At 47.1% G+C, this 24109-nt stretch overlaps 1 protein-coding gene across 5 annotated transcripts; it reads right to left on the bottom strand.

Annotated features, from left to right (window-relative positions):
* Positions 1 to 40: 40 nt before the first annotated feature.
* Positions 41 to 23957, bottom strand: LOC140602583 (cytochrome P450 4A11-like). 5 transcript variants are annotated; one of them, XM_072772257.1, is made up of 13 exons: positions 23684 to 23957; positions 20683 to 20824; positions 13030 to 13074; positions 12448 to 12575; positions 11143 to 11267; positions 10617 to 10771; positions 10075 to 10181; positions 9793 to 9983; positions 9565 to 9698; positions 7804 to 7868; positions 7588 to 7664; positions 6394 to 6486; positions 5321 to 5627 (listed from the first exon to the last, which is right to left on the bottom strand). In XM_072772257.1, the coding sequence occupies exons 1-13, from the start codon at positions 23876 to 23878 to the stop codon at positions 5459 to 5461; spliced, it is 1626 nt and encodes a 541-aa protein (XP_072628358.1). In that variant the 5' UTR covers positions 23879 to 23957; the 3' UTR covers positions 5321 to 5458. The 5 variants fall into 5 exon arrangements, with proteins under 5 accessions (XP_072628360.1, XP_072628362.1, XP_072628358.1 ...); XM_072772260.1 differs by lacking the exon at positions 23684 to 23957 and adding an exon at positions 21364 to 21560; XM_072772259.1 differs by lacking the exons at positions 5321 to 5627; positions 6394 to 6486 and adding an exon at positions 41 to 682 and having other exon boundaries at positions 23684 to 23956.
* Positions 23958 to 24109: the final 152 nt, after the last annotated feature.

Here is a 24109-nt window from a genome sequence, read left to right as displayed (position 1 = left end):
TCACATTGGACCCATTGGTCACAGTCTCAAAGAGACTAGATTCAGTTTGAGTTGCCACATTTTATTTTTTTCACACTACAATAGTTAATTTTATTTGTTCAAGGCTCATATTGCAAGCATTAAACCAAGCATGGGCTTTGATTCTGTGAGCGCAGATTCACATATTTAGGAAGATAAAAGCAAACCGTGATCCACGTATATGGATGAAAAACTAAAGGCTCACAGTTAATCACATCATGGTTTTAAATTTCTACAGCCTAGAAGCTCACAGATCTTTTAGGTCTTTCTGGATGTCCCACAAGGTATCTGCACTTTTCTTGAGCTGGACAACCTCATCATCCTTCAGCTTCTGATTGATCACACTGGTTAAGCCCCGAGTGTTCAGGATACACGGAAGACTCAGGAAGACGTCGTTCTCAATACCATAAATGCCCTTCACCACTGTTGACACTGGATGAATGCTGGAGAGATTTTTCAAATGGATTCAATGAGATCAGCCACACTTAATCCAATACCCCAGTTGGTATATCCTTTTAGCTTGATGACTTCATAGAGTTGCCACATTTTAAAGGGAAAAGAGTATTTTTATTCCTGGATGCTTCTTGGTTCCATTAACAGGCCACAAGAAGGCAGAGGAGTGGGCACGGTCAGTCCCGAAAGTGGAAGCTTGAAGAGATGACTCCTGCAGGTAGAGAACACCAGGCATACCTGTTTCTGGGACTGATAACATTGCGTTGGATGCTGATGCAATGCATCACATCGTGTTGACTTTTACACCTCTATAAGAAGTGCACATCCCAGGCAACAGCTTCTGATTCTTAAATATTTGGTTGCTTTTCCCATTCAAGTGAAGGCACAGAACTACCCTGTTTGTTTTGGACGGACACATTGTGTAGCACAACTCTCTACTTGGAATGAGATATAAGTGATTCCGAGAAAGTGAGGTTCCTGACCGAGTACCCTGCATGGTATCGCCTCAAAAATGTCTCCTCAAGATTTGCAAGGGAGCACTCATATCTACTGTACAATTTATTAACCTTAATTGCTAGACAAGAAAACTAAGGCCCAGGGAGTTAGCTGAAGTTCCCAAGGTCACAAAGAATGTAAATGCCACAGGTAGGACCAGGACCTCAAGTTTCTACTTCAGTTTTCCTCATGCCTGACTATCATTTATTGTGTAGAATGGTTACTTGTGTTGACATGGTGATGCCCATGCTTTCATATATTGTCTACCTACATTTTTAAAGCGCCTTATCTTAGAGCACACACCATCCTCTGGATTGCCTCTCCAGCATCTTCTCAGGCCACCGTCCCACCAAGTGGCAGCTCCTGGATGCTCCACACTTTGTCCTGCCCCAGGATTTGACTTGCTGTTTGCTCTACCCGTAAGGCTCTCCCTTGCTCTTTGCACTGCCAGCTCCTTGTCAGCCTCCATCTTTCACCTCAAATGTCCTCTCCCACCAGAAGGCATCCTCCATCTCCCTCTCTAATCAGCCTCCCCTGAAGTCTCTCTCCTGACGCCATGCTTGCTTCCTGCCTAGAACTTCCTGCTCTGTGTGTTCATGTTCCTTCATTGTTTAGTTGCATCTGTCTGCCCCATAGAATAAAGGGTAGGAGCAGGTCTGTCTCATGCCCTGAGACATCTGGACCATGTCCTCCTCATAGTAGGTCCTCAAAACTGAGTCCAACGACATAACAGGGGCCCAACTGAGCAGATTTCTACATTGCACGGCAAGCTGGTGCTTCTCTCTCTCTCTCTCTCTCTCTCTCTCTGTCTCAGGACAACAGCTTTACAGCATAGAAAGACATCTGTGAGAGCAGGATAGATGGAGGGTTGATGACAGGAACCTGTAGAAGCAGGTTATTGAGCTCACGTAGGTGCAGGAAGAGGGTGGCTTGGGCTTAGAGTGGTAGCTCTGGGACTGGAGAGGGGACTAAGACCATGACTGTCTAAGGGGGGCTGGAAGAGGACAGGAGGACTTTCCAAGGATCTGCCTGGGTAGCCCCTTCTCTCTCGGGACCAGGGACTTAGGGCCTGGTTGGTACAGTGGGCTCTGGAGGGGCCTGGCATTCTCTCACATTTCTGAGGCAGTAGACAGGGAACCTGGACAAAGTTGTGTCCTGGGCCGCCAGTTCTCTTATGCCACCCACTCTGGTTTGGACTGTTCCTCGGCTTCCTGTACATCTGTGAGCCTGACTTCTCTAAATTTTGGTATAGCTGAGGGTGTCAGCATTCCAGGAGAGGGTAGGGCTTCCTGAGAGAAAGAGCTCAGGCACCATGTGGGAAGGAGTCCTGGGGCCTGCATCTCGAGCTTGGGGAGCTGAGGTCCATGCATGTTCCTTTTATCTGCCAGCCTCCTCTGGGAACCTCCCAGGCTGTGCATGACCTGATCATCTTTCCTCTACAAATCCCATGACCCCAAGTGTGTTTAATTTCTTCCTCCCGAGGATTGCAGAGTGGGCACCAACCTTCCTTGCCCGACACTTCCCAGACCATTGGTGCTGCCTGAACATGACCCTTCCCTGCCCTTTTCTTTCCTGCTGTGTCCTCACTCAGTCAGGCATCCCATCAACTTGGAATGAACACTGCCTCGTCCCCTACTCCCCTTTCTTACTTAAGCTGCTCAGTAAGAACACAGGGAGAACATAAGAAAGCTACTGGGTGGTCAGAAATTGGAGCTCAGATACATTGTACTTCTGGGTCTGTCGGGTTGTTCCTTTCTTTTTTTTTTCTTTTTCCTGTCCCTGGGGAAGCTTCTTTTCTAATGGTTTTCTTTTTCTGGTAGAACTCTGACTAAGGTAAATTTTGGTACCAGGAATGGTTCTACGAGAAACAGAATCCTAATGATTTCTCTGAATTGACTCTGGATTTCTTGAATTGGTGCTTCAAGAGGATTAGTTGGAAAGACACTGATGACTCCAACTGCCAAAGGTAAAGAGGACACTCGTCGCTCAGAGTGTGATGTTGCAATACACAGGACATCACCAGTGATACTGCTAATCACAGACTTGTTAAAGGGAAGGTTCTGGTCAGTATATATTTGATGGCTTGAAACATTTTAGTCAAACTAAGGAGCATAAGAAGAGTGACTGGATATTCATGTTGTACTGGAGAGAGTGGGGAAAGGAAAGAGTAATGTGGAGGATTAAAATTCTCAGACCGAGGGCCACTTGGTGCCCGAGCATCTGGCTTCGGCCCAGGGCATGATCCCAGAGTCCAAGATCCTGTCCCACATTGGGTTCCCTGCATAGAACCTGGTTCTCCCTCTGCCTATGTCCCTGCCTGTCTTTTTGTGAGTCGCTCATGAATAAATAAAATCTTTAAAAAAAAAAGCAATTCTCTGAATTAGAAGATAACTGATCCAAGCTTCTATGTCTGCCTTGAAGATCATCCTGACATGTAGCCACAGGCTTTAGGTAGGGCTCAGATTTATGAAACAAAACCCGGAGATCAGCCTGCGTGTGTATGAAGTAAAAGGAAAGTGAATTCCATAAGTTACAGCCTGTCATCCTTTACAATGAGAACACTGAAAAATGGGAGACTGACCATTGGAATAGGGACGTATGGGAATATGCCCATGGAGCCGGTGCCATCAAAACCTTCTATGCTACCGAGTCTTTTTAGCCAGTTGGGGATGGTATATCCATTATAGTTCTGCATTCCAGAACCAGATAAATAACCTCAGAGTAGGTTTGGGTATACAGCGGCAGCGAGGTGGCAATAACTTAAAGGGTTGAAGGAAGGCTCTCCAGGATGCTGTATATGCTTTAAATCAATGTACAATATATGGTGCTGTTTCTTCCATAGACAGGTTTCACTCATCGAGGATTCAGGGAAGGAAATTGGAACAGCACCACTCATGATTATGCCTAGCGATCGGATTAGCAACACTTGAGGGAATTTTCACTCCAACCATATGCTCCATGGCCCTAGTGGTCTTACTTTCAAAGGCAGAAGTGCTTCCACCAGGAGACACAAGAATGACTACATGAATACACTTGCTGGCCACATTGGGCTCCTCATGGGTCTGATTTCAGGAGTTACTATGCTAGACTGATCCTGATTACCAACGGGGAAATTGGCAGTTTCCAATTTCAACAAAGGCAACAAAGGCAACAAAGGCAAGAAAAACAAGAGTTACTTGGAGTGGAGGAAGTACATAGAGCATCTTTTAGAACTACCATGTCCTGTCATTAAAGGGGAAAATGTCACAGGGCAGTTGAGGTTAGATTGGGAATGACCCAGAACCTTCAAGAGTGAAGGTTTGGGTCATTGTACAAGGAAAAAAATAAAAACAAAAACAAAAAACAAAACAAAATCAAAACTGGCTGAGGTGCTTTCAGAGGGCAAATAAACTCTGAAATGGTTAATGGAATAAGGGTGTTTAATGCTAACGGTGGCTATGTCACAGGTTATAGAATAAGGAGTGTAGTGGTTTCTAGCATTTTCCCCTTATTTGTTACGAGTATGATTATGCATGTGTAGGTATGTGGGTCAGATTTTTCCTTCCTTGTCTTATAACCTGCATGTCAAATGTAACACAAATACTAACAGTTAACTTTGCATCATAGCATTTATGTTACAGCTTTTTGGGGAGAAGAGAGAAGACTCTCCAAAAACTTGGGCTTTGTTGTTGGGGAAAAGGGACTACACAGTTTCAATCATAGGCAGCTGAGTTGGTAGAAGCATGACTTTATTTTACTTAGTTAGGGACGAAGTATGATGTAAGGGAATGTGTGAATGCCAAGTGGACCAAAGGTGGACTGACATGTCTAGCTTTATGGGTGCACTTAGATTGGCTGGCATACCTCTGTTCAATTAAACAAAAGTCTAGTTGTTGCACTAAAAATTTGACAGGTATCGTTAACATCTGACTCAGTTGAATTGAAGAAAAGTGTATTTCCATGATAAATGAGGAGGCTTAGTCCCCTCATTGAATAGCCTTGAGAGTAGATTCTGAGAAGATGGAAAATGCAAGAGAAGAGATTATGCCTTAGAGCATCTACGTGCCTTTGTTGCGACCCAGTGAGACTCATTTTAGATATCTGATCTCCTAAAACACAAGATTATCAATTTGTGCTCTTTGAAGGAGCTAAGTTTGTGTAATATGGTAAAGCAGCAAGAGAAAACATTATAGGGACAGACAAGCAGGCAACAAGAAACAATGACAGGGAGAGGGCACACAGCCTGAGGGGCAGGTAGCTAATGCCAATTTACGTGGACAATCAGAGCGACAGCTCGGCGGAGTATGATAACGGACTAACAGAAGGAATCTTGGAAAAGGGTGAGATAGAGAAGTGCAGACAATCTCATGTGCAAGAGCAGGAGAGCAGGAAGGCTGGCAGGTGGGCAGAGGGGAAGCAGGAAGTGAGCAGAAACCAGCAGACAGGAGAGACTGACAGGAAGACAGAATGGCAGGCAGGAGGCCCTCAGGGCTCATCCTTGTCCCCACAAGGGTTAGAGGAGCTTCCTGAGATGCAGGTGGATCCCATTCTTGGACATCAACACAATTCTTGGAGTTGGAACAGGGATCCTGAAGGGATCTGGTGCCAGCTCAAAGCGGAGCAGGGTCAGGGCCACCGCCACCTTCAACTCGTTCATGGCAAAGTGCTGCCCAATGCAGTTCCTGGGTCAGGGAGGGAAAAGGAAGTGAGGAGTGGCCTCAAAGCCCCTGCCAGGAACAGTCTGTTCAGGACCAGCCTGCATGGGCCCAGCCCTGATCCCCTTCCCTGGACACATGCACATCTCTACCCCAAGCCTTGCTTTGTTAACACTCTCCCTTTGACCTCTGACAAAAGCCTACTCTCTTCCAGGATCAGCTCCTCCTCTTACCTCTGCTCTCAGCAGGCCTGAAACCCTGTTACAGGAGGGTCAACACTTTGAGCCTCAGAGCCAAGTCAAGTGATCACTACAACAGTTAATCATTAGGTTCTTTGCTCTCTGCACCAGCCATATCTGGTTTCACAATGTGGAGCCAGGCCAGACACCAGAGGAGGTGGGCTGGGCCACACTTCAGGTCCTAACCATATCCCATGAGCACACAGGGATCCAGATCCTCATAGAAATGACAGGATGGAGTTGGGTAAGGAAGTCAACAGGGAAGCTTCCTGTAGGGGCAGAGCCTTAGGGATGCTCAAGCTGCTGTGCCATTTGCCTTCCAGTTTGGGTCCAGACTCTTACCTTCCCATTGGCCCCTCAGTCAACCACTTCTACTCCAGAAGTGAGTCGTTCAGCTACCGCCTCACCTGAACTTTTCTGTCTCCACCTCTTATCCCTCTCCTGATGCCCCACCCTCCCATGCTCTTAGCCTCCCACGTCTTCCATCACAGGTAGGCATGTTCACAAGGTTCAGCCTGGCATCAAAGCCCTCTCAGGGTTGTTCACACAGTCACCTGTCACTTGTCCAGCTGTCTCCCAGCTCAGCTCCTGCTGAGGAGATCCAGGAGAATGCTCTCCCTCCACTTCTGTCTGCTGCATTCTCAAGTCTAAGATAAGGCCAGTATGTCCTCATGAACACCCCCCACACACACATCCACCCCTGTGTGCTATGCCTCTTCACTCGTGGACCCTGAATCACACGGTATTTTACTCAAGGACATGTCATTATCCAGACCAGGAGAGTGCCAGAAGAGGAACTTCCTACTGTGCGGTCAATTAGTAAATGAGTGAGGGAAAGAAAGAATCAATAGATGATGACTTTTTTGAGTAGAGTCATTCATTTTTTGACTGAGCATTCCCTGAGGCAAGGGCAGTATCACATCTCATAGCATAGGCTTGGCACAGAGTCAGGCTTAATGATTAGTCTTAGATATTGAATGATGTTTACTGAATTGAATAGGAAAGCAGAAAGGAATAAACAAAATCTCCATTAGTTCTAAGCTAGGATATGAGGTGTCTACCCCTCTCCTGAGACTCTCTACCCATCTTTTGGACTCAAAGTGTAAAATTCAGGTATGTAGAGCACAGATCATATGCAATGATTTCACGACTGAGAAAACTGTCAAGTGTTCATTATCATTTCTATGTAGTCCAAAATTCTGTTGAATACATGCAAAAATACTGTAGTCACAAGTTGAATACTTCTGAGGCCCTTAAGAGATTGCAGGATATTTTCCTCTGTAGGCTTAAATATTTCAGACATGCAGGCAACTGAGGATGGAAACACACGCACCTAGGCAATGGTGCAGTATAGGGGTTGAGTGGGGAGAAGGTCTGGTTTCAGAATGTGTGCAAAAGAAATCTTTGATTCCATCCTGACTTGACATTGACAACACTTGAAAACTGCATGTGAGAATGTCCAATTCAGTAAAGTCATCCTCATAAAGTGAAGAAATCACAAGAATGCCTCGAGCCATTGAATAGCCACTGACTGAATTGTGGCTGGAGACTGAGAGCAATGGGTCAAAGTTTCCATAGCATGCAGTGATTACCAACTTTCTTTCATACATAGAGAGACACACCTCTTTGCCAGCACACCAACATGTCAGAGCATATCTGCAACACCCATGGAAATGTAGGAAGTGACAAACAACAGGAATGTTCCTAGTAAACAGCCCTCTCCTCCCATCCCAGTACAAGTGCCTCACCTTGATCCTCCTGAGAAGGGCAGGAAAGCATGGCTGTGTCGAGAGGCATCTGGTGCAAAGCGGGAAGGGTCAAACACCTGTATAGCAACCCCAGTATCAGGATACGTGGGGCCAGCTCCTTCTTCCTCTCAACCTCAGGACACACCCAGAAATGGAACAGGAGGAAGGATTGGTGTGCAGAGATTCCCCCATCCCATCCTCCCAAGGCCATTGTACCTCTGGGTTTGGCCACACATTCGGGTTGTGGTGAAGGGCATAAAAGGAGAGCAAGACTAAGAATCCTGTGGGGCAGAAGAGAGAAGAATGGTTATACCTGCCTGCGGGGCCAGGTGCTTGCTCACACAGCTTGGCAGCTACTATGAGAGTTGCTTCTCATCACTCTCAGGGGAATGATAGTGTAGCAGGAGAGGTGGGGCAGACATGGCACAGCACGTGTGCCCAGATTAGTAGATATCCAGACCAGGGTGAGAAGCAGAAAGAACTGGAGGCTTATGTTAGAGAGCAGCTCAAGGGACAACTCACATTTACCAAGTACCGTCCATGAGCTCTAGGGGAATATGCATTGACTAATCCATCTCACAACAACCCTCCAAGGAAGGCCCAATGCTCATTGTTCACATGAGCACCTAAGCCTCAGAGAGGCTGAGCAACTTGCCTATGACCACCCAGCTTGGATGTGGCAGGGCTGGGATTCAGAGCAGAGGTGAGCTAAAAGGTAGACTAGACCATGGCAGGGACTTCAGATGTGGTCACCAGCTGCTCTCTCCATCAACCTGAGGGCTCCCTGGGAATGGGCCATCTGAAGAATGAGAGTGGATTTCCTGATATGTTTAATGCACTCAACTCCGTAAGAGTGGAGGAAGAACTCTCCTTGCCCCAGTGCTTTCCCTCTCTGGCGCTCAAATCATGAGAATTAGAATTGTATGCTATTTCTGAAGCCCCTTCCTGAAGCCAACATCTCCTGGTAGAGAAGGTGCAATGTACTGAGTCATCATTATTTTTATACAAAATGTTTCTGTATTTACATGAGAGAGTAGAGAGAGCATGACCAGGGGAATGTCAGAAGTAAAAGCTGACTCCTCATTCAGCAGGGAGTCCCATCCCAGGATCCCAGGATCATGACCTAAGCCAAGACATACACACAACATCTGAGCCACTCAGGGCCCCTGAGTCATTATTTTAACTGCCAGGTATATAGATTTTGCAGTTGTCATCAAGGAGTTATCCTATTACTACATCAAATCTGTATGATATCCAAAAGGGGTATCAATGAAGACAGAAATCCTTCAGGAGTTGTGTTCCTGGAGTCAGGAATAGGATATATACAGCTTAAACTCACAAAATATCAGTGCCATCAATGGGAGGAATATAGTGTCATAAAATGATGGAACTCTCGGGGCTTGAATGTTTGTCGTGAAGAAGGATAGAAAGTTAGGATTTTAACCTTCGACATCTAAGAATCAAGACACATTTTTCATGTTATTTCGAGAATGAACAGATAGAGAATATTCTCTCTAGGTATGAAGGGGAACTTTCACTTATTTTATTTTTTTAGTTCTTTCTCATTGGAGTTCGATTTGCCAACATATAGTATGACACCCAGTGCTCCTCCTGTCAAGTGCCCTCTTCAGTACCCTTCACCCAGTCACCCCATCCCCCTGTCCACCTCCCCTTCCTCTACCCCTTGTTTCGTTCCCAGAGTTACGAATCTCTTATGTTTTGTCTCCCTCTCTAATTCTTCACTCTTGTTTTCCTTCCATCTTCTATAATCCCTTTCACTATTTCATATATAACTTTGAATGTGGCCCAACGCTGTGTCAAGTATTCTACAACCTCATCCCAACTATAACCTTGTCCCCACTTACTGCGGAAAATAAAGGGGCCACAGAGCTTCAGAACTGACCCAGGACATGTGGATTTCAGACATCCCATGAGTCCCCCAGGAGTGCTTATGGAGTGAGAGTTATGAGGCCATACCTCTGGGCAAGGAGCGTCCATCAGGGAAGGTGATGGGCTTGCTGAGCTCTCTGCCAACACCTGGAACTGGTGGATAGAGTCGCAGTGCCTCCTTGATGCACATGGTGGTGTAGGGCATCTGGTCCAGGTGCTCCCTAAACCAAGCTATCTTGAAGGGCAGGTAAGGCCCTGGCACCCAGTGTATTCCCTTGTCGAGGGGGCAGGGCCCTTTATCTCATGAGCACTCACCATGTGATGGAAGCACCATCCCCCAGAAGGCTCTGGATCTCCTCCCGGCACCTCTGCTGATGCTCGGGGTGTGTGGCCAGAGCATAGAGGATCCAGGAGATGCCACTCGCTGTGGTGTCATGCCCCTCAAACATGAATGTGTCCACTTCTGCACGCAGGTCCTTGTCAGACAAGCCCCTCCCATTCTCCATCTGGGAAGACCCAGAGAGAGGGCAGACTTTGAGATGGCACCCTTGTTCTGCTCCTGTGGGCAAATGCTCAGACCTCCCCTGCCATACTCACTTTGGCAAAGAGGAGGATGTCCAGGAAGTCCAAGTGCCTCTTGTTCCTGATCTTCTCCAGCTCTCCCTCGTCCTGTAGCTGAGCCTTCCTCAGCTTGATCACTCGGTCTGCCCAAACAGTGTTCCCAGGTGGAGTTGAGAGCTCTGGGTGCCCAGACATAGCCAGCCATAAAGCTCACCTGCCCCTGGGGCCCCAGTTACAGTGTCACCAGAGTCAGGAGGAGTTTGGCAATGGGTGTGCATGCCAGGGTGAGAGCTCTAGCACCAGGTATTTGCATGTAAGCCCTCCCCTCAGCAGCACAGCCCAAGAAGGCTCTGCTTGAATGTGGCTGGCAGGGGCGCTCGTTCAACCTTCACCCATGTTGTGATGCAATTGCTTCCTGCATTGCATCTGGCACCCTAACAGGTACACTAGGTGGGAATCCAGAATGGGTTTGTCCCAGGTTCTGGAGGGGCAGTGAGGGGCAGGCCTCTGCCTGAGGCGTCAGGGCCCATCCCTTTGCTTGATGAAGGAGGAGAGGTGCCCAGAGGGCAGAGTCCAACCTGTGTGTTCATGGGCAAGCTGGCAGGCCTTGTGGTTCCTGCGGCCTTCAGAGGTCAGCCCGTAGAAGATGTCTTTCTGGTAGAAAACATTCCTCACCCGGGCAAACACCAGGTTGTTCAGATCTCGAATGGCCTGAATGTAGGCCTGGGAGTTCCTGAAGGGAGATGAGGCAGAAGAGTCGAGGTGGAGGGAGGCATCTGAACTGGAGTGGAGTGGGGCTGTGGGTGGAGGTTTCCTCAGTCATTGGTGCAGGTGATCCTAGGCATCTGATATTTCTGTCTTATGCCCCAGAGACCCTCAGCCATTTATGAGGGACTTGGGCAGCCAGGCTTCTCCCTAAAGCAGGGGTCAGGGTCTGTGCCTAATGCAGGTTTGGCGTGGGCTGAATTTGACTGTGTCAGACCGGGGCTCTCTGCAGAATGTGGCTCTTTGGGTTGGTAAACATCCCAACTATTGGAACCGCCTCCAGATGAGTCCACACCAGTTGGTAGGAAATAGGACCCTGCCGCTATGCATTTCACTGACCTGTCTGCCTGGTGGTTGCCCTGGTAGCTGAAGGCACACTTCATAATGGTGTCCAAGGTCATCAAGGAGACGTGTTCAAAGATCTCTAGATGTGAGTTCTGGGTGACGAGTTCCTCCCACTTGTCCTGTGTAGAGGGGACACATTGATCCTTCTTTACTCCTCTGGAAGGCCTATGCTGATGAGGCTAGGCTCTCTCTCTGCTGCTCCACATATTCTGATGACATGTCCTCACTTTCTAAAACAGCTGTGTTTCATCGATTTCGAACCATAGAGCCGAATATTTGTGATATGTCGAGTATTTTCTCAGAAACTGTTGTTATTTTATTAAGAATGATCTCTTGAGGCTGACTTCAGTATAAGTTATGGCAATAACCACTTTTTAGCAGACTGTAGACATTGTCTCTCAGGAGATAAAGGGGGAATCTTTTCTGCCCTAGGAATGACCTACACAGAAAAATGGATAAGGTCCAAATTTAGGGAACAAGTGTCGAGGCAAGAGAAAGGTTAAGGGGCCAGTACAGGGGTTCCTAAGAGAGGAGTATCAAGGATGACAATTCCTCTTGTTCAGGAAAAGTCAGCTGAGTACAGTGAATGAGCAATAGGGTCATGCTCAGAGGTGATGTTCTGGCAGGACCCAGCCCTGGGGGTTGAGACCTGATCTGCATTTCCCTCCAGGGAGTAGCTAAAATCCATGTAGAATCCATCAGTCCAGGGTACGCCTCGGCGGCTCAGTGGTTGAGCAACTGCCTTCAGCTCAGGTCGTGATCCTGGGATCCAGGATCGAATCCCACATCGTGCTCCCTGTCATGAGCCTACTTCTCCCTCTGCCTATGCCTCGGCCTCTCTCTCTCAGTCTGTGTGTCTCAAGAATAAATAAATAAATCTTAAAAAAATAAGCCTTCAATCTCGCCCAGGAGACCACCTGAGTGACATCCTGGGATGTCCCTGCTGCCACTGAAGCTGCTACTGCCCAGGCCAGCCAGGGGCGGCTTGTCTTATTCTCTGGGGGTACTGAATACTCTTCCTATCCAAGCCAAAGACATGCAAGTGGGAGGAGAAGGGACCCTGCCTCCACCGTGTTTCTCTCTCCTGTGGGCAGGGAGCAAAGAGTGGATGAAAGTGGGTGCCAGGGTGCTTTCCTGTCCCATCCGCCCTCCGGGGGCTCTGTCTCATTGCAGGGTGTAATGAGTGATTCCAGGGGCCACGCTAATGCATTTATGAAGGATACAGCTGTCTGAGAATGGACTTTGTGAACTGTGCTGTGGGTGTGAGTGTGCAGGTGAGGTAGTGTTCGACTGACTTACCAGCATCACTTGGACAGAGTCAGCCATGAGTCTCACGTAGGGCTTCAGGATGTCATAGTGGAAGGCTGGGGTCAGCATCCGCCGGTGCTGGAACCATATCTCTCCATTCAGCAGGAGCAAACCATACCCTGGACCACAGTGTGTTTGGGGGTGGGTGGGAAGGGACCTTGCCCGAGTTATCCAGGGATAATTTGGGAGGAACCCAGGGTGTCAGAAGAAGGGCATCTTTTGCAAAGCAGGAAGGGCCAGTGCATGTTAAGAAGGGGACTTCCCAAAGCCTGAGGCCAGGAAGTGGTTATGACAGCTGTGACATGGAGGTTGAACAGAGCAGGGAGATGGATCGTACAAGGTCTTCAGTCAGAAGTCCGGCTGATTTTCTCTCAGCCTGGGAGAAGCTGAGCTACAGAGGGCTCCAGCACCATTTGGAGGGGGTGAGGGTTTTATAAGGAGAGAATGGGGCTCAATTCCGAGTTGAGTGGAGTCACTGTGGTGCTGGTGTCCTCTTGTTAGTCTGGGCCAAATGGATAGTGGGTGGCAATTCTACGCACACGGTGGACCATTGTCCTGGCTAAACGCACTTACCTATCCAGGGAGCCATGAGTCTGTAGGAGCCATCAGATTTTGGGTCTGAAAATTAAGAAGGACATGACAGCAAACTGGTGGTGACCAAGGAATTCAGGCTGGCCCCAAAGGCAGCTGTGGTCTAGATCTTTGGCCTCCATTCCTTGTTGATGATTGTCAGCTGGCAGCTTGTGTCAAGCCACTTCCCTCTTGCCTCTCAACCTGGACTCTATTTCTCTCCTGATAGTCATTTTGGGCACACGATGGAAGACTAAGTGTCCCATAGCAAAGCCACGTGGAGCAGAAATTTGAATCTGTGAGAAAGTTATCTTCTGTCCTCGGTGCAAATAGAATGATAGTATTATGGTGATTTTTTTTAAATGATGGTTCAGTTCCTATATCCCAGCTGAGGCAATGGCTCGGGTGTGCGGGTCCACCCCAGGCATCATGGATAGGAATTTTCCTTCAGTCTAGGATCACACCACTGTGGTGAATAAAGATAGAGGCATAGGAGAGAAAACGGTAAGAAGGAATAAGGGGAAAAAGCAAAAGAAAGAACGACAGAAAGAAATGAGAGAGAAAGAATATGGTAATTCTTTTTTCTAATAAAATAATTTTGGGGGGAGGAGCAAGATGGCGGAAGAGTAGGGTCTCCAAATCACCTGTCTCCACCAAATTACCTAGAAAACCTTCAAATTATCCTGAAAATCTATCAATTCGGCCTGAGATTTAAAGAGAGACCAGCTGGAATGCTACAGTGAGAAGAGTTCGCGCATCTATCAAGGTAGGAAGACGGGGAAAAAGAAATAAAGAAACAAAGGCCTCCAAGGGGGAGGGGCCCCGCGAGGAGCCGGGCTGAGGCCGGGGCGAGTGTCCCCAGGACAGGAGAGCCCCGTCCCGGAGACGCAGGAGCTGCACCGACCTTCCCGGGCGGAAAGGGGCTCGCGGGGAGTTGGAGCAGGACCCAGAAGGGCGGGGATGCCCTCGGGTTCCCTGAGACAGTAACAGAGCAACTGCGCGCCAGGAGAGTGCGCCGAGCTCCCTAAGGGCTGCAGCGCGCACGGCGGGACCCGGAGCAGCTCGGGGGGGCTCGGGGGCGGCTCCACGGAGGGGGCTGCGGGGCGGAACAGCTCGGGGGTCTCGGGGGCGGCTCCGCGTAGGGGGCTGCGCGGACCCGGGGGCAGCTCGGAGGGGCTCGGGCAGAGGAAGAGGCTCCGTGCAGAGGGGGCTGCGCCGTTCCAGGAGCAGCTCGGGGGGCTCGGGGGCGGCTCCGCGGAGGGGGCTGCGCGGCCCGGGAGCACGAATCCAACAGCGCAGGCTCCGGAGCACAGGGCGCCGGGACACAGCCCAGGATCCGGCCTCCCCCCGGGCAGGCAGAGGCCGGGAGGGCCCAGGACAGCAAGGACGCTCCTGCCCCAGCTGAGCAGATCAGCGGCCCCGCCCCGGAGCCTCCAGGCCCTGCAGACGGAGAGCTCCGGAGTTCCTGCGGGGGCTGAATCCAGGTTTCCAGAGCTGGCCCCGCCACTGGGGCTGTTCCTCCTGCGGCCTCACGGGGTAAACAACCCCCACTGAGCCCTGCACCAGGCAGGGGCACAGCAGCTCCCCCAACTGCTAACACCTGAAAATCAGCACAACAGGCCCCTCCCCCAGAACACCAGCTAGACTGACAACTTCCAGGAGAAGCCAAGGGACTTAAAGTACACAGAATCAGAAGATACTCCCCCGTGGTTCTTCTTTTTTTTTTTTTTTGCTTTTTGATTTGTTTCCTTCTTCCACCCCCTTTTTTTCCTCCTTTCTTTTCTTTCTCTTTTTCTTCTTTTTTTTTCTTCCTTTTATCTCTTTCTCTTTTCTTTCCTTCTTTCTCTCCTCTCTTTTTCTCTTTTTCCCAATACAACTTGCTTTTGGCCACTCTGCACTGAGCAAAATGACTAGAAGGAAAACCTCACCTCAAAAGAAAGAATCAGAAACAGTCCTCTCTCCCACAGAGTTACAAAATCTGGATTACAATTCAATGTCAGAAAGCCAATTCAGAAGCACTATTATACAGCTACTGGTGGCTCTAGAAAAAAGTATAAAGGACTCAAGAGACTTCATGACTCCAGAATTTAGAGCTAATCAGGCAGAAATTAAAAATCAATTGAATGAGATGCAATCCAAACTAGAAGTCCTAACGAAGAGGGTTAACGAGGTGGAAGAACGAGTGAGTGACATAGAAGACAAGTTGATAGCAAAGAGGGAAACTGAGGAAAAAAGAGACAAACAATTAAAAGACCATGAAGATAGATTAAGGGAAATAAACGACAGCCTGAGAAAGAAAAACCTACGTTTAATTGGGGTTCCCGAGGGCGCCGAAAGGGACAGAGGGCCAGAATATGTATTTGAACAAATTCTAGCTGAAAACTTTCCTAATCTGGGAAGGGAAACAGGCATTCAGATCCAGGAAATAGAGAGATCCCCCCCTAAAATCAATAAAACCCGTTCAACACCTCGACATTTAATAGTGAAGCTTGCAAATTCCAAAGATAAAGAGAAGATCCTTAAAGCAGCAAGAGACAAGAAATCCCTGACTTTTATGGGGAGGAGTATTAGGGTAACAGCAGACCTCTCCACAGAGACCTGGCAGGCCAGAAAGGGCTGGCAGGATATATTCAGGGTCCTAAATGAGAAGAACATGCAACCAAGAATACTTTATCCAGCAAGGCTCTCATTCAAAATGGAAGGAGAGATAAAGAGCTTCCAAGACAGGCAGGAACTGAAAGAATATGTGACCTCCAAACCAGCTCTGCAAGAAATTTTAAGGGGGGACTCTTAAAATTCCCCTTTAAGAAGAAGTTCAGTGGAACAGTCCACAAAAACAAGGACTGAATAGATATCATGATGACACTAAACTCATCTCTCTCAATAGTAACTCTGAATGTGAACGGGCTTAATGACCCCATCAAAAGGCGCAGGGTTTCAGACTGGATAAAAAAGCAGGACCCATCTATTTGCTATCTACAAGAGACTCATTTTAGACAGAAGGACACCTACAGCCTGAAAATAAAAGGTTGGAGAACCATTTACCATTCGAATGGTCCTCAAAAGAAAGCAGAGGTAGCCATCCTTATATCAGATAAACTAAAATTTACCCCAAAGACTGTAGTGAGAGATGAAGAGGGACACTATATCATACTTAAAGAATCTATTCAACAAGAGGACTTAACAATCCTCAATATATATGCCCCGAATGTGGGAGCTGCCAAATATATAAATCAATTATTAACCAAAGTGAAGAAATACTTAGATAATAATACACTTATACTTGGTGACTTCAATCTAGCTCTTTCTATACACGATAGGTCTTCTAAGCACAACATCTCCAAAGAAACGAGAGCTTTTTTTTTTTTTTTAATTTATTTTTTATTGGTGTTCAATTTACTAACATACAGAATAACACCCAGTGCCCGTCACCCATTCACTCCCACCCCCCGCCCTCCTCCCCTTCTACCACCCCTAGTTCGTTTCCCAGAGTTAGCAGTCTTTACGTTCTGTCTCCCTTTCTGATATTTCCCACACATTTCTTCTCCCTTCCCTTATATTCCCTTTCACTATTATTTATATTCCCCAAATGAATGAGAACATATAATGTTTGTCCTTCTCCGACTGACTTACTTCACTCAGCATAATACCCTCCAGTTCCATCCACGTTGAAGCAAATGGTGGGTATTTGTCATTTCTAATAGCTGAGTAATATTCCATTGTATACATAAACCACATCTTCTTTATCCATTCATCTTTCGTTGGACACCGAGGCTCCTTCCACAGTTTGGCTATCGTGGCCATTGCTGCTATAAACATCGGGGTGCAGGTGTCCCGGCGGAAACGAGAGCTTTAAATGATACACTGGACCAGATGGATTTCACAGATATCTACAGAACTTTACATCCAAACTCAACTGAATACACATTCTTCTCAAGCGCACATGGAACTTTCTCCAGAATAGACCACATATTGGGTCACAAATCGGGTCTGAACCGATACCAAAAGATTGGGATTGTCCCCTGCATATTCTCAGACCATAATGCCTTGAAATTAGAACTAAATCACAACAAGAAGTTTGGAAGGACCTCAAACACGTGGAGGTTAAGGACCATCCTGCTAAAAGATAAAAGGGTCAACCAGGAAATTAAGGAAGAATTAAAAAGATTCATGGAAACTAATGAGAATGAAGATACAACCGTTCAAAATCTTTGGGATGCAGCAAAAGCAGTCCTAAGGGGGAAATACATCGCAATACAAGCATCCATTCAAAAACTGGAAAGAACTCAAATACAAAAGCTAACCTTACACATAAAGGAGCTAGAGAAAAAACAGCAAATAGATCCTACACCCAGGAGAAGAAGGGAGTTAATAAAGATTCGAGCAGAACTCAACGAAATCGAGACCAGAAGAACTGTGGAACAGATCAACAGAACCAGGAGTTGGTTCTTTGAAAGAATTAATAAGATAGATAAACCATTAGCCAGCCTTATTAAAAAGAAGAGAGAGAAGACTCAAATTAATAAAATCATGAATGAGAAAGGAGAGATCACTACCAACACCAAGGAAATACAAACGATTTTAAAAACATATTATGAACAGCTATACGCCAATAAATTAGGCAATCTAGAAGAAATGGACGCATTCCTGGAAAGCCACAAACTACCAAAACTGGAACAGGAAGAAATAGAAAACCTGAACAGGCCAATAACCAGGGAGAAAATTGAAGCAGTCATCAAAAACCTCCCAAGACACAAGAGTCCAGGGCCAGATGGCTTCCCAGGGGAATTTTATCAAACGTTTAAAGAAGAAACCATACCTATTCTCCTAAAGCTGTTTGGAAAATAGAAAGAGATGGAGTACTTCCAAATTCGTTCTATGAGGCCAGCATCACCTTAATTCCAAAACCAGACAAAGACCCCACCAAAAAGGAGAATTACAGACCAATATCCCTGATGAACATGGATGCAAAAATTCTCAACAAGATACTGGCCAATAGGATCCAACAGTACATTAAGAAAATTATTCACCATGACCAAGTAGGATTTATCCCTGGGACACAAGGCTGGTTCAACACCCGTAAAACAATCAATGTGATTCATCATTCAACAAGAGAAAAACCAAGAACCATATGATCCTATCATTGGATGCAGAGAAAGCATTTGACAAAATACAGCATCCATTCCTGATCAAAACTCTTCAGAGTGTAGGGATAGAGGGAACATTCCTCGACATTTTAAAAGCCATCTACGAAAAGCCCACAGCAAATATCATTCTCAATGGGGAAGCACTGGGAGCCTTTCCCCTAAGATCAGGAACAAGACAGGGATGTCCACTCTCACCACTGCTGTTCAACATAGTACTGGAAGTCCTAGCCTCAGCAATCAGACAACAAAAAGACATTAAAGGCATTCAAATTGGCAAAGAAGAAGTCAAACTCTCCCTCTTCGCCGATGACATGATACTCTACATAGAAAACCCAAAAGCCTCCACCCCAAGATTGTTAGAACTCATACAGCAATTCGGTAGCGTGGCAGGATACAAAATCAATGCCCAGAAATCAGTGGCATTTCTATACACTAACAATGAGACTGAAGAAAGGGAAATTAAGGAGTCAATCCCATTTACAATTGCACCCAAAAGCATAAGATACCTAGGAATAAACCTAACCAAAGATGTAAAGTATCTATACCCTCAAAACTATAGAACACTTCTGAAAGAAATTGAGGAAGACACAAAGAGATGGAAAAATATTCCATGCTCATGGATTGGCAGAATTAATATTGTGAAAATGTCAATGTTACCCAGGGCAATATACACGTTTAATGCAATCCCTATCAAAATACCATGGACTTTCTTCAGAGAGTTAGAACAAATTATTTTAAGATTTGTGTGGAATCAGAAAAGACTGCGAATAGCCAGGGGAATTTTAAAAAAGAAAACCATATCTGGGGGCATCACAATGCCAGATTTCAGGTTGTACTACAAAGCTGTGGTCATCAAGACAGTGTGGTACTGGCACAAAAACAGACACATAGATCAGTGGAACAGAATAGAGAATCCAGAAGTGGACCCTGAACTTTATGGTCAACTAATATTCGATAAAGGAGGAAAGACTATCCATTGGAAGAAAGACAGTCTCTTCAATAAATGGTGCTGGGAAAATTGGACATCCACATGCAGAAGAATGAAACTAGACCACTCTCTTTCACCAGACACAAAGATAAACTCAAAATGGATGAAAGATCTAAATGTGAGACAAGATTCCATCAAAATCCTAGAGAAGAACACAGGCAACACCCTTTTTGATCTCGGCCATAGTAACTTCTTGAAAGATACATCCACGAAGGCAAAAGAAACAAAAGCAAAAATGAACTATTGGGACTTCATCAAGATAAGAAGCTTTTGCACAGCAAAGGATACAGTCAACAAAACTCAAAGACAACCTACAGAATGGGAGAAGATATTTGCAAATGACATATCAGATAAAGGGCTAGTTTCCAAGATCTATAAAGAACTTATTAAACTCAACACCAAAGAAACAAACAATCCAATCATGAAATGGGCAAAAGACATGAACAGAAATCTCACAGAGGAAGACATAGACATGGCCAACATGCATATGAGAAAATGCTCTGCATCACTTGCCATCAGGTAAATACAAATCAAAACCACAATGAGATCCCACCTCACACCAGTGAGAATGGGGAAAATTAACAAGGCAGGAAACCACAAATGTTGGAGAGGATGTGGAGAAAAGGGAACCCTCATACACTGTTGGTGGGAATGTGAACTGGTACAGCCACTCTGGAAAACTGTGTGGAGGTTCCTCAAACAGTTAAAAATAGACCTGCCCTACGACCCAGCAATTGCACTGTTGGGGATTTACCCCAAAGATACAAATGCAATGAAATGCCGGGACACCTGCACCCCGATGTTTCTAGCAGCAATGGCCACGATAGCCAAACTGTGGAAGGAGCCTCGGTGTCCAACGAAAGATGAATGGATAAAGAAGATGTGGTTTATGTATACAATGGAATATTACTCAGCTATTAGAAATGACAAATACCCACCATTTGCTTCGACGTGGATGGAACTGGAGGGTATTATGCTGAGTGAAGTAAGTCAGTCGGAGAAGTACAAACATTATATGTTCTCATTCATTTGGGGAATATAAATAATAGTGAAAGGGAATATAAGGGAAGGGAGAAGAAATGTGTGGGAAATATCAGAAAGGGAGACAGAACGTAAAGACTGCTAACTCTGGGAAACGAACTAGGGGTGGTAGAAGGGGAGGAGGGCGGGGGGTGGGAGTGAATGGGTGACGGGCACTGGGGGTTATTCTGTATGTTAGCAAATTGAACACCAATAAAAAATAAATTAAAAAAAATAAATAAAATAATTTTTATTGGTGTTCAACTTACCAACATACAGAATAACACCCAGTGCTCATCCCGTCAAGTGTAATTTTCACAGATGTTTGAGCATTCCAATTGACTATTTGGCCCGCCGCTGGCTCTTAGGCTGGAAGGATCACAGGTAGAGGTTCAAATATTGATGGACTGAGGCAGCGGTCCCTCCTGGACTGTCACAGTGCACCAGGAATGCATCTAAGAGGGAAAGGCCACTCCAACTGAAGAGAAGTTTAGCTCTCACCTGATCGCCCCAGGATCATCCTCATGTAGTCTGGGTCATAGACTACGAGGCTAACTCTGCTTCCCCATAGCCAACGAGGACTGGCACAAGGGTATTTCTCTGTCCTTTTCTTCAGCTCTTGCAGCTCCCGACCCTTTTGGAACTGTACCAAAGGAGAGACAAATCAACAAAACCTTACTTTCTCATTATGTCCACTGCTTGGAGTGGTGGTAGAGGGCAGGATGGCCCTATGGAAATAGTTCTGGATATTGGCAGTGATTAGGAGTTTGGAACTGTCTGATGAGCTAGCTCTGATCAGGATCCAGATTCATGGAACTTATGTTCTAGTGGGAGTGGAGGTGGGGGACATCCTTGGTCCATACACTGAGTAGTGTCCTCCAGTTACTTGAGGAGGCTACTCTGAGCTCTCAGGTCATTTCCATCACTGGGACCACCCTTCTCCTTGGATGCAGTGCAGGGACTCCCTAGTGGGAGCCTATATATAAAGAGTTATTTATTTATTACTGAGCAAACAGAGAGAGAGGCAGAGACACAGGCAGAGAGAGACAGTCCCTACAGGCAGCCTGATGCGGGCCTGAATCCCAGGACCCGGGGATCACGACTTGAGTCAAAGGTAGACTCTCAACCACTGAGCCAAGCAGGTGCCCCTAGTGGGAGCCTCTTATGTCAAAGTTATGTTACCTCATCCTCCAGGATCCCCTCAACATTGTTTAGCAGAGGCTTCCGGGGGATCCTGTTTCAGCAGAGTTGCCTGCCTTCTGTCTGATTGCTTACTCTTCAAGCTTCCAGAAACTCCTGCTCCTGGGGAGTGTCAATAGTTCCTCTGGGGTCCCGATGGAGCTAAACAGTGCTCTGCTTGGCTCTTCCTCTTTCTGGGTCATTCTGACCCCCACTGATCTGACGGCCCTCAAGAAAACCTCTTGGGACTTCCATCTCTGCCTGAACGGGGCTGGCCAGGGCCCGGTGAGACTCTGGTAGACAATGTGCTCATGGTAGCCCTGTAGGCAAATACTCCGTGTACACTGGACTTTATTCAGGCTGTGGCCACTCATGCAGGCAATGCTCCATTATAACTGTTCTCACCTGGATCCTTCTGGGTGTGTTGCCACCCTAAAAATGTCCCCATGAGAAACCAGGAGAAACAGTGGACAGAAATAAAGGGGCGGCACAGGCACTCCATCGTCAGGGGCTGTAGGCTGTGCTGTAGGCTGTGCTATAGGCTGTGCCTGAGGCGGAAGGGATGACCCGGGGTCAGAAAGGACTGTTGGGTCATGGATTTTGCACACTGTGAAGGAAGTGCTCCTCTTTCATAATTCTGACCGATTTCAGCCCTATTTACTGCAGCAAGTTTGCTAACCTACGAACATGTTTGTCCTTCATGAGCATTACTATGACCTTCAAGTTTTATAAATTAGAGTGTAACTGTGCCAGGCAACATTCAGAGATTAGTAAATCTCCCATGAGGCTATACTCCTCATCATGATCCCCATTTTGCAGATGAGGAAACAGAGGCACAGAGCAAGTTCATTTGAAGTAAGTGGCAGAGCTGGGATAGAATCTAAGTACCTTGGCTCTGAGCCCACATGCTTCCCTGTCCCACTTATCACTTGTCACCTGGCCTGAAAGATTAGCTTTAACCTACTACATGTGGCAATCTACTCCTGGCTTAGCCAATAACAGAGGTACTGAGTAAAGAAAGTCTCAGATTTGCAAGAGCAAGAAAATTTGGCTGCACTCTGTGTTCAGCTGGCCGAAGCGGAGTAACATGAGTTACCTAAATGAACTTGTCTGCTTACTGACTCTCCATACCATCCACTGAATGGGAACAGCAGTGGAGGAAATTTTAGTGGTTGTTCAATTGAATCCTAGCTCAGAATTGTGACAAAAGGTCACAATTTCTCAAAATGGACAAAGACTCTGGAAATCATTCAAGCAACAGTTTTTGGGAAGAAAGTGGCCTTTGGCTGTCTCCCTGTGGCTGACATGAAGTTTCTGTCTTTGGCTTCACTTTTTTTGTAATTGTTTGGCCTCCTCCTCTGCAACACCTCTGGCTACTTCATTCCAACACACCTCTAGACAGCCTCCCTCCTCACGTGCTCTCCCCCCTTGTTGGTGCCCCCTCTGCGGGACCGGTTTTGACAAAGGTAGAGAGTAGGCACTGTCTCCAATGCAGCCTCTAGCTGCTTATTCCTCTTCACAGCACAGCCTGTTCAGGAATCTCTTAGGGATCAGCCCTGTGGCTGTCACTGTGGTACTGGAAGAGGGTGTCATCTGCAGCCCAAGGAGTTCACAGTACCAGGGTTTGGGGTAGGAACTGGGAGGGAAACCGTTTCGGTTACTGGTGCAACTCACTGTCAGTACTCTTTCCCTGCCCCAACCTGGAAACTTCCTCTCATGTGTTCCAGCAACTTGTTGGGGTTTTAGCCTTGAAGTCACTAGTATGGAACATCCCATAATCTCGGGCATAGCAAATCAGTTGGTCCCTGCACCTGACTGACATCACCCCCCATCCAGTAGGTGAGCCTATTTTCCTGTGACCTGACACCTGATTATTGTCTATATTCTCCCTTGGCCATGACCGCAGTGCTGTATATTCCCAGGCCAGCCAGGACCAGGACGAGAGGATGGGGTTTAATGGCTGGGGCAGGGAAGCATCAGGAAGTGTGTCTGGGAGAAGAGCTGGGGCTGCTCAGCCTGGAGGGGGAAGACTCAGGAAGGAACAACTACTCTTCTCAAGGCTCAGGGCTACACCACAGCCTGCACATCTCCCTAAACAAGGAGGATCAGACAGACTTGATGGCACCAGCACAGGCTACCTTAAATTTGAGGAGCTCCTGGAATTGGGGTGAGGAGCCAAGAACTGGCAGATAAGCTGGATGTTTCCCTGAACCCTGTGCAGGTCTCCCACAAAGACTCTGCGGGATGGATCTACTGACTGGGATGAAGCTCCAAAAGCCCCATCCCGCCCTGCCCTCCCTCTCCCAGTCCAGCCCCTTCCTACCTCTTGCCTGTGCCCGAAGAACCAGTGGGAAGGAGGGGACGGGAACTGCTGAATAGCTTTGAGCAGCCACTGCCTGTGCCAGTAGAACTGTGCTGCCTTGAGCAGCAACAGAGCCAGGCCTAGCAGGGAGGCGACTTGCAGGAACCCAGACACAGTGTCCAGGGGTCTGGTGAGGCTCAGTAGAGAGACACTCATGGTTCAGGGGCCAGTGGTTTGCTGACTCTCCCTGACTGTTGCTGAAATCCTCTGAGCACCTGGCCTAGTCCATGAGGGGAGGATGGCCCTGCCCACCTGGAGGGGGAGCAAAGGGTGAGGGCAGAGCTTAGACTGGGATTCCAGAGTTCATTGAGTCCATCTTAGGATCCATCTTAGGAATCATTAAGAAGAAAGCTTTCTCAGCAGACAGTGATAATGCCCAGGTACTTT

The sequence above is a fragment of the Canis lupus genome, chromosome 13 (assembly GCF_048164855.1).
Source record: "Canis lupus baileyi chromosome 13, mCanLup2.hap1, whole genome shotgun sequence".
Taxonomy (NCBI): Eukaryota; Metazoa; Chordata; class Mammalia; order Carnivora; family Canidae; genus Canis; species Canis lupus.
This window is presented reverse-complemented; position numbering and strand designations above follow the sequence as displayed.

Bases quoted from the DNA above. Each gene is read 5' to 3' on its own strand.
- LOC140602583 (XM_072772257.1), bottom strand. From the start codon at position 23,878: ATGAGTGTCTCTCTACTGAGCCTCACCAGACCCCTGGACACTGTGTCT. The intron at 11,268-12,447 runs GTAAGTCAGTCG...CCCTCTACACAG, and splicing joins ACTCTGTCCAAGTGATGCTG to GACAAGTGGGAGGAACTCGT. The intron at 7,869-9,564 runs GTATGGCCTCAT...TCTGCCCCACAG, and splicing joins TGGACGCTCCTTGCCCAGAG to GATTCTTAGTCTTGCTCTCC.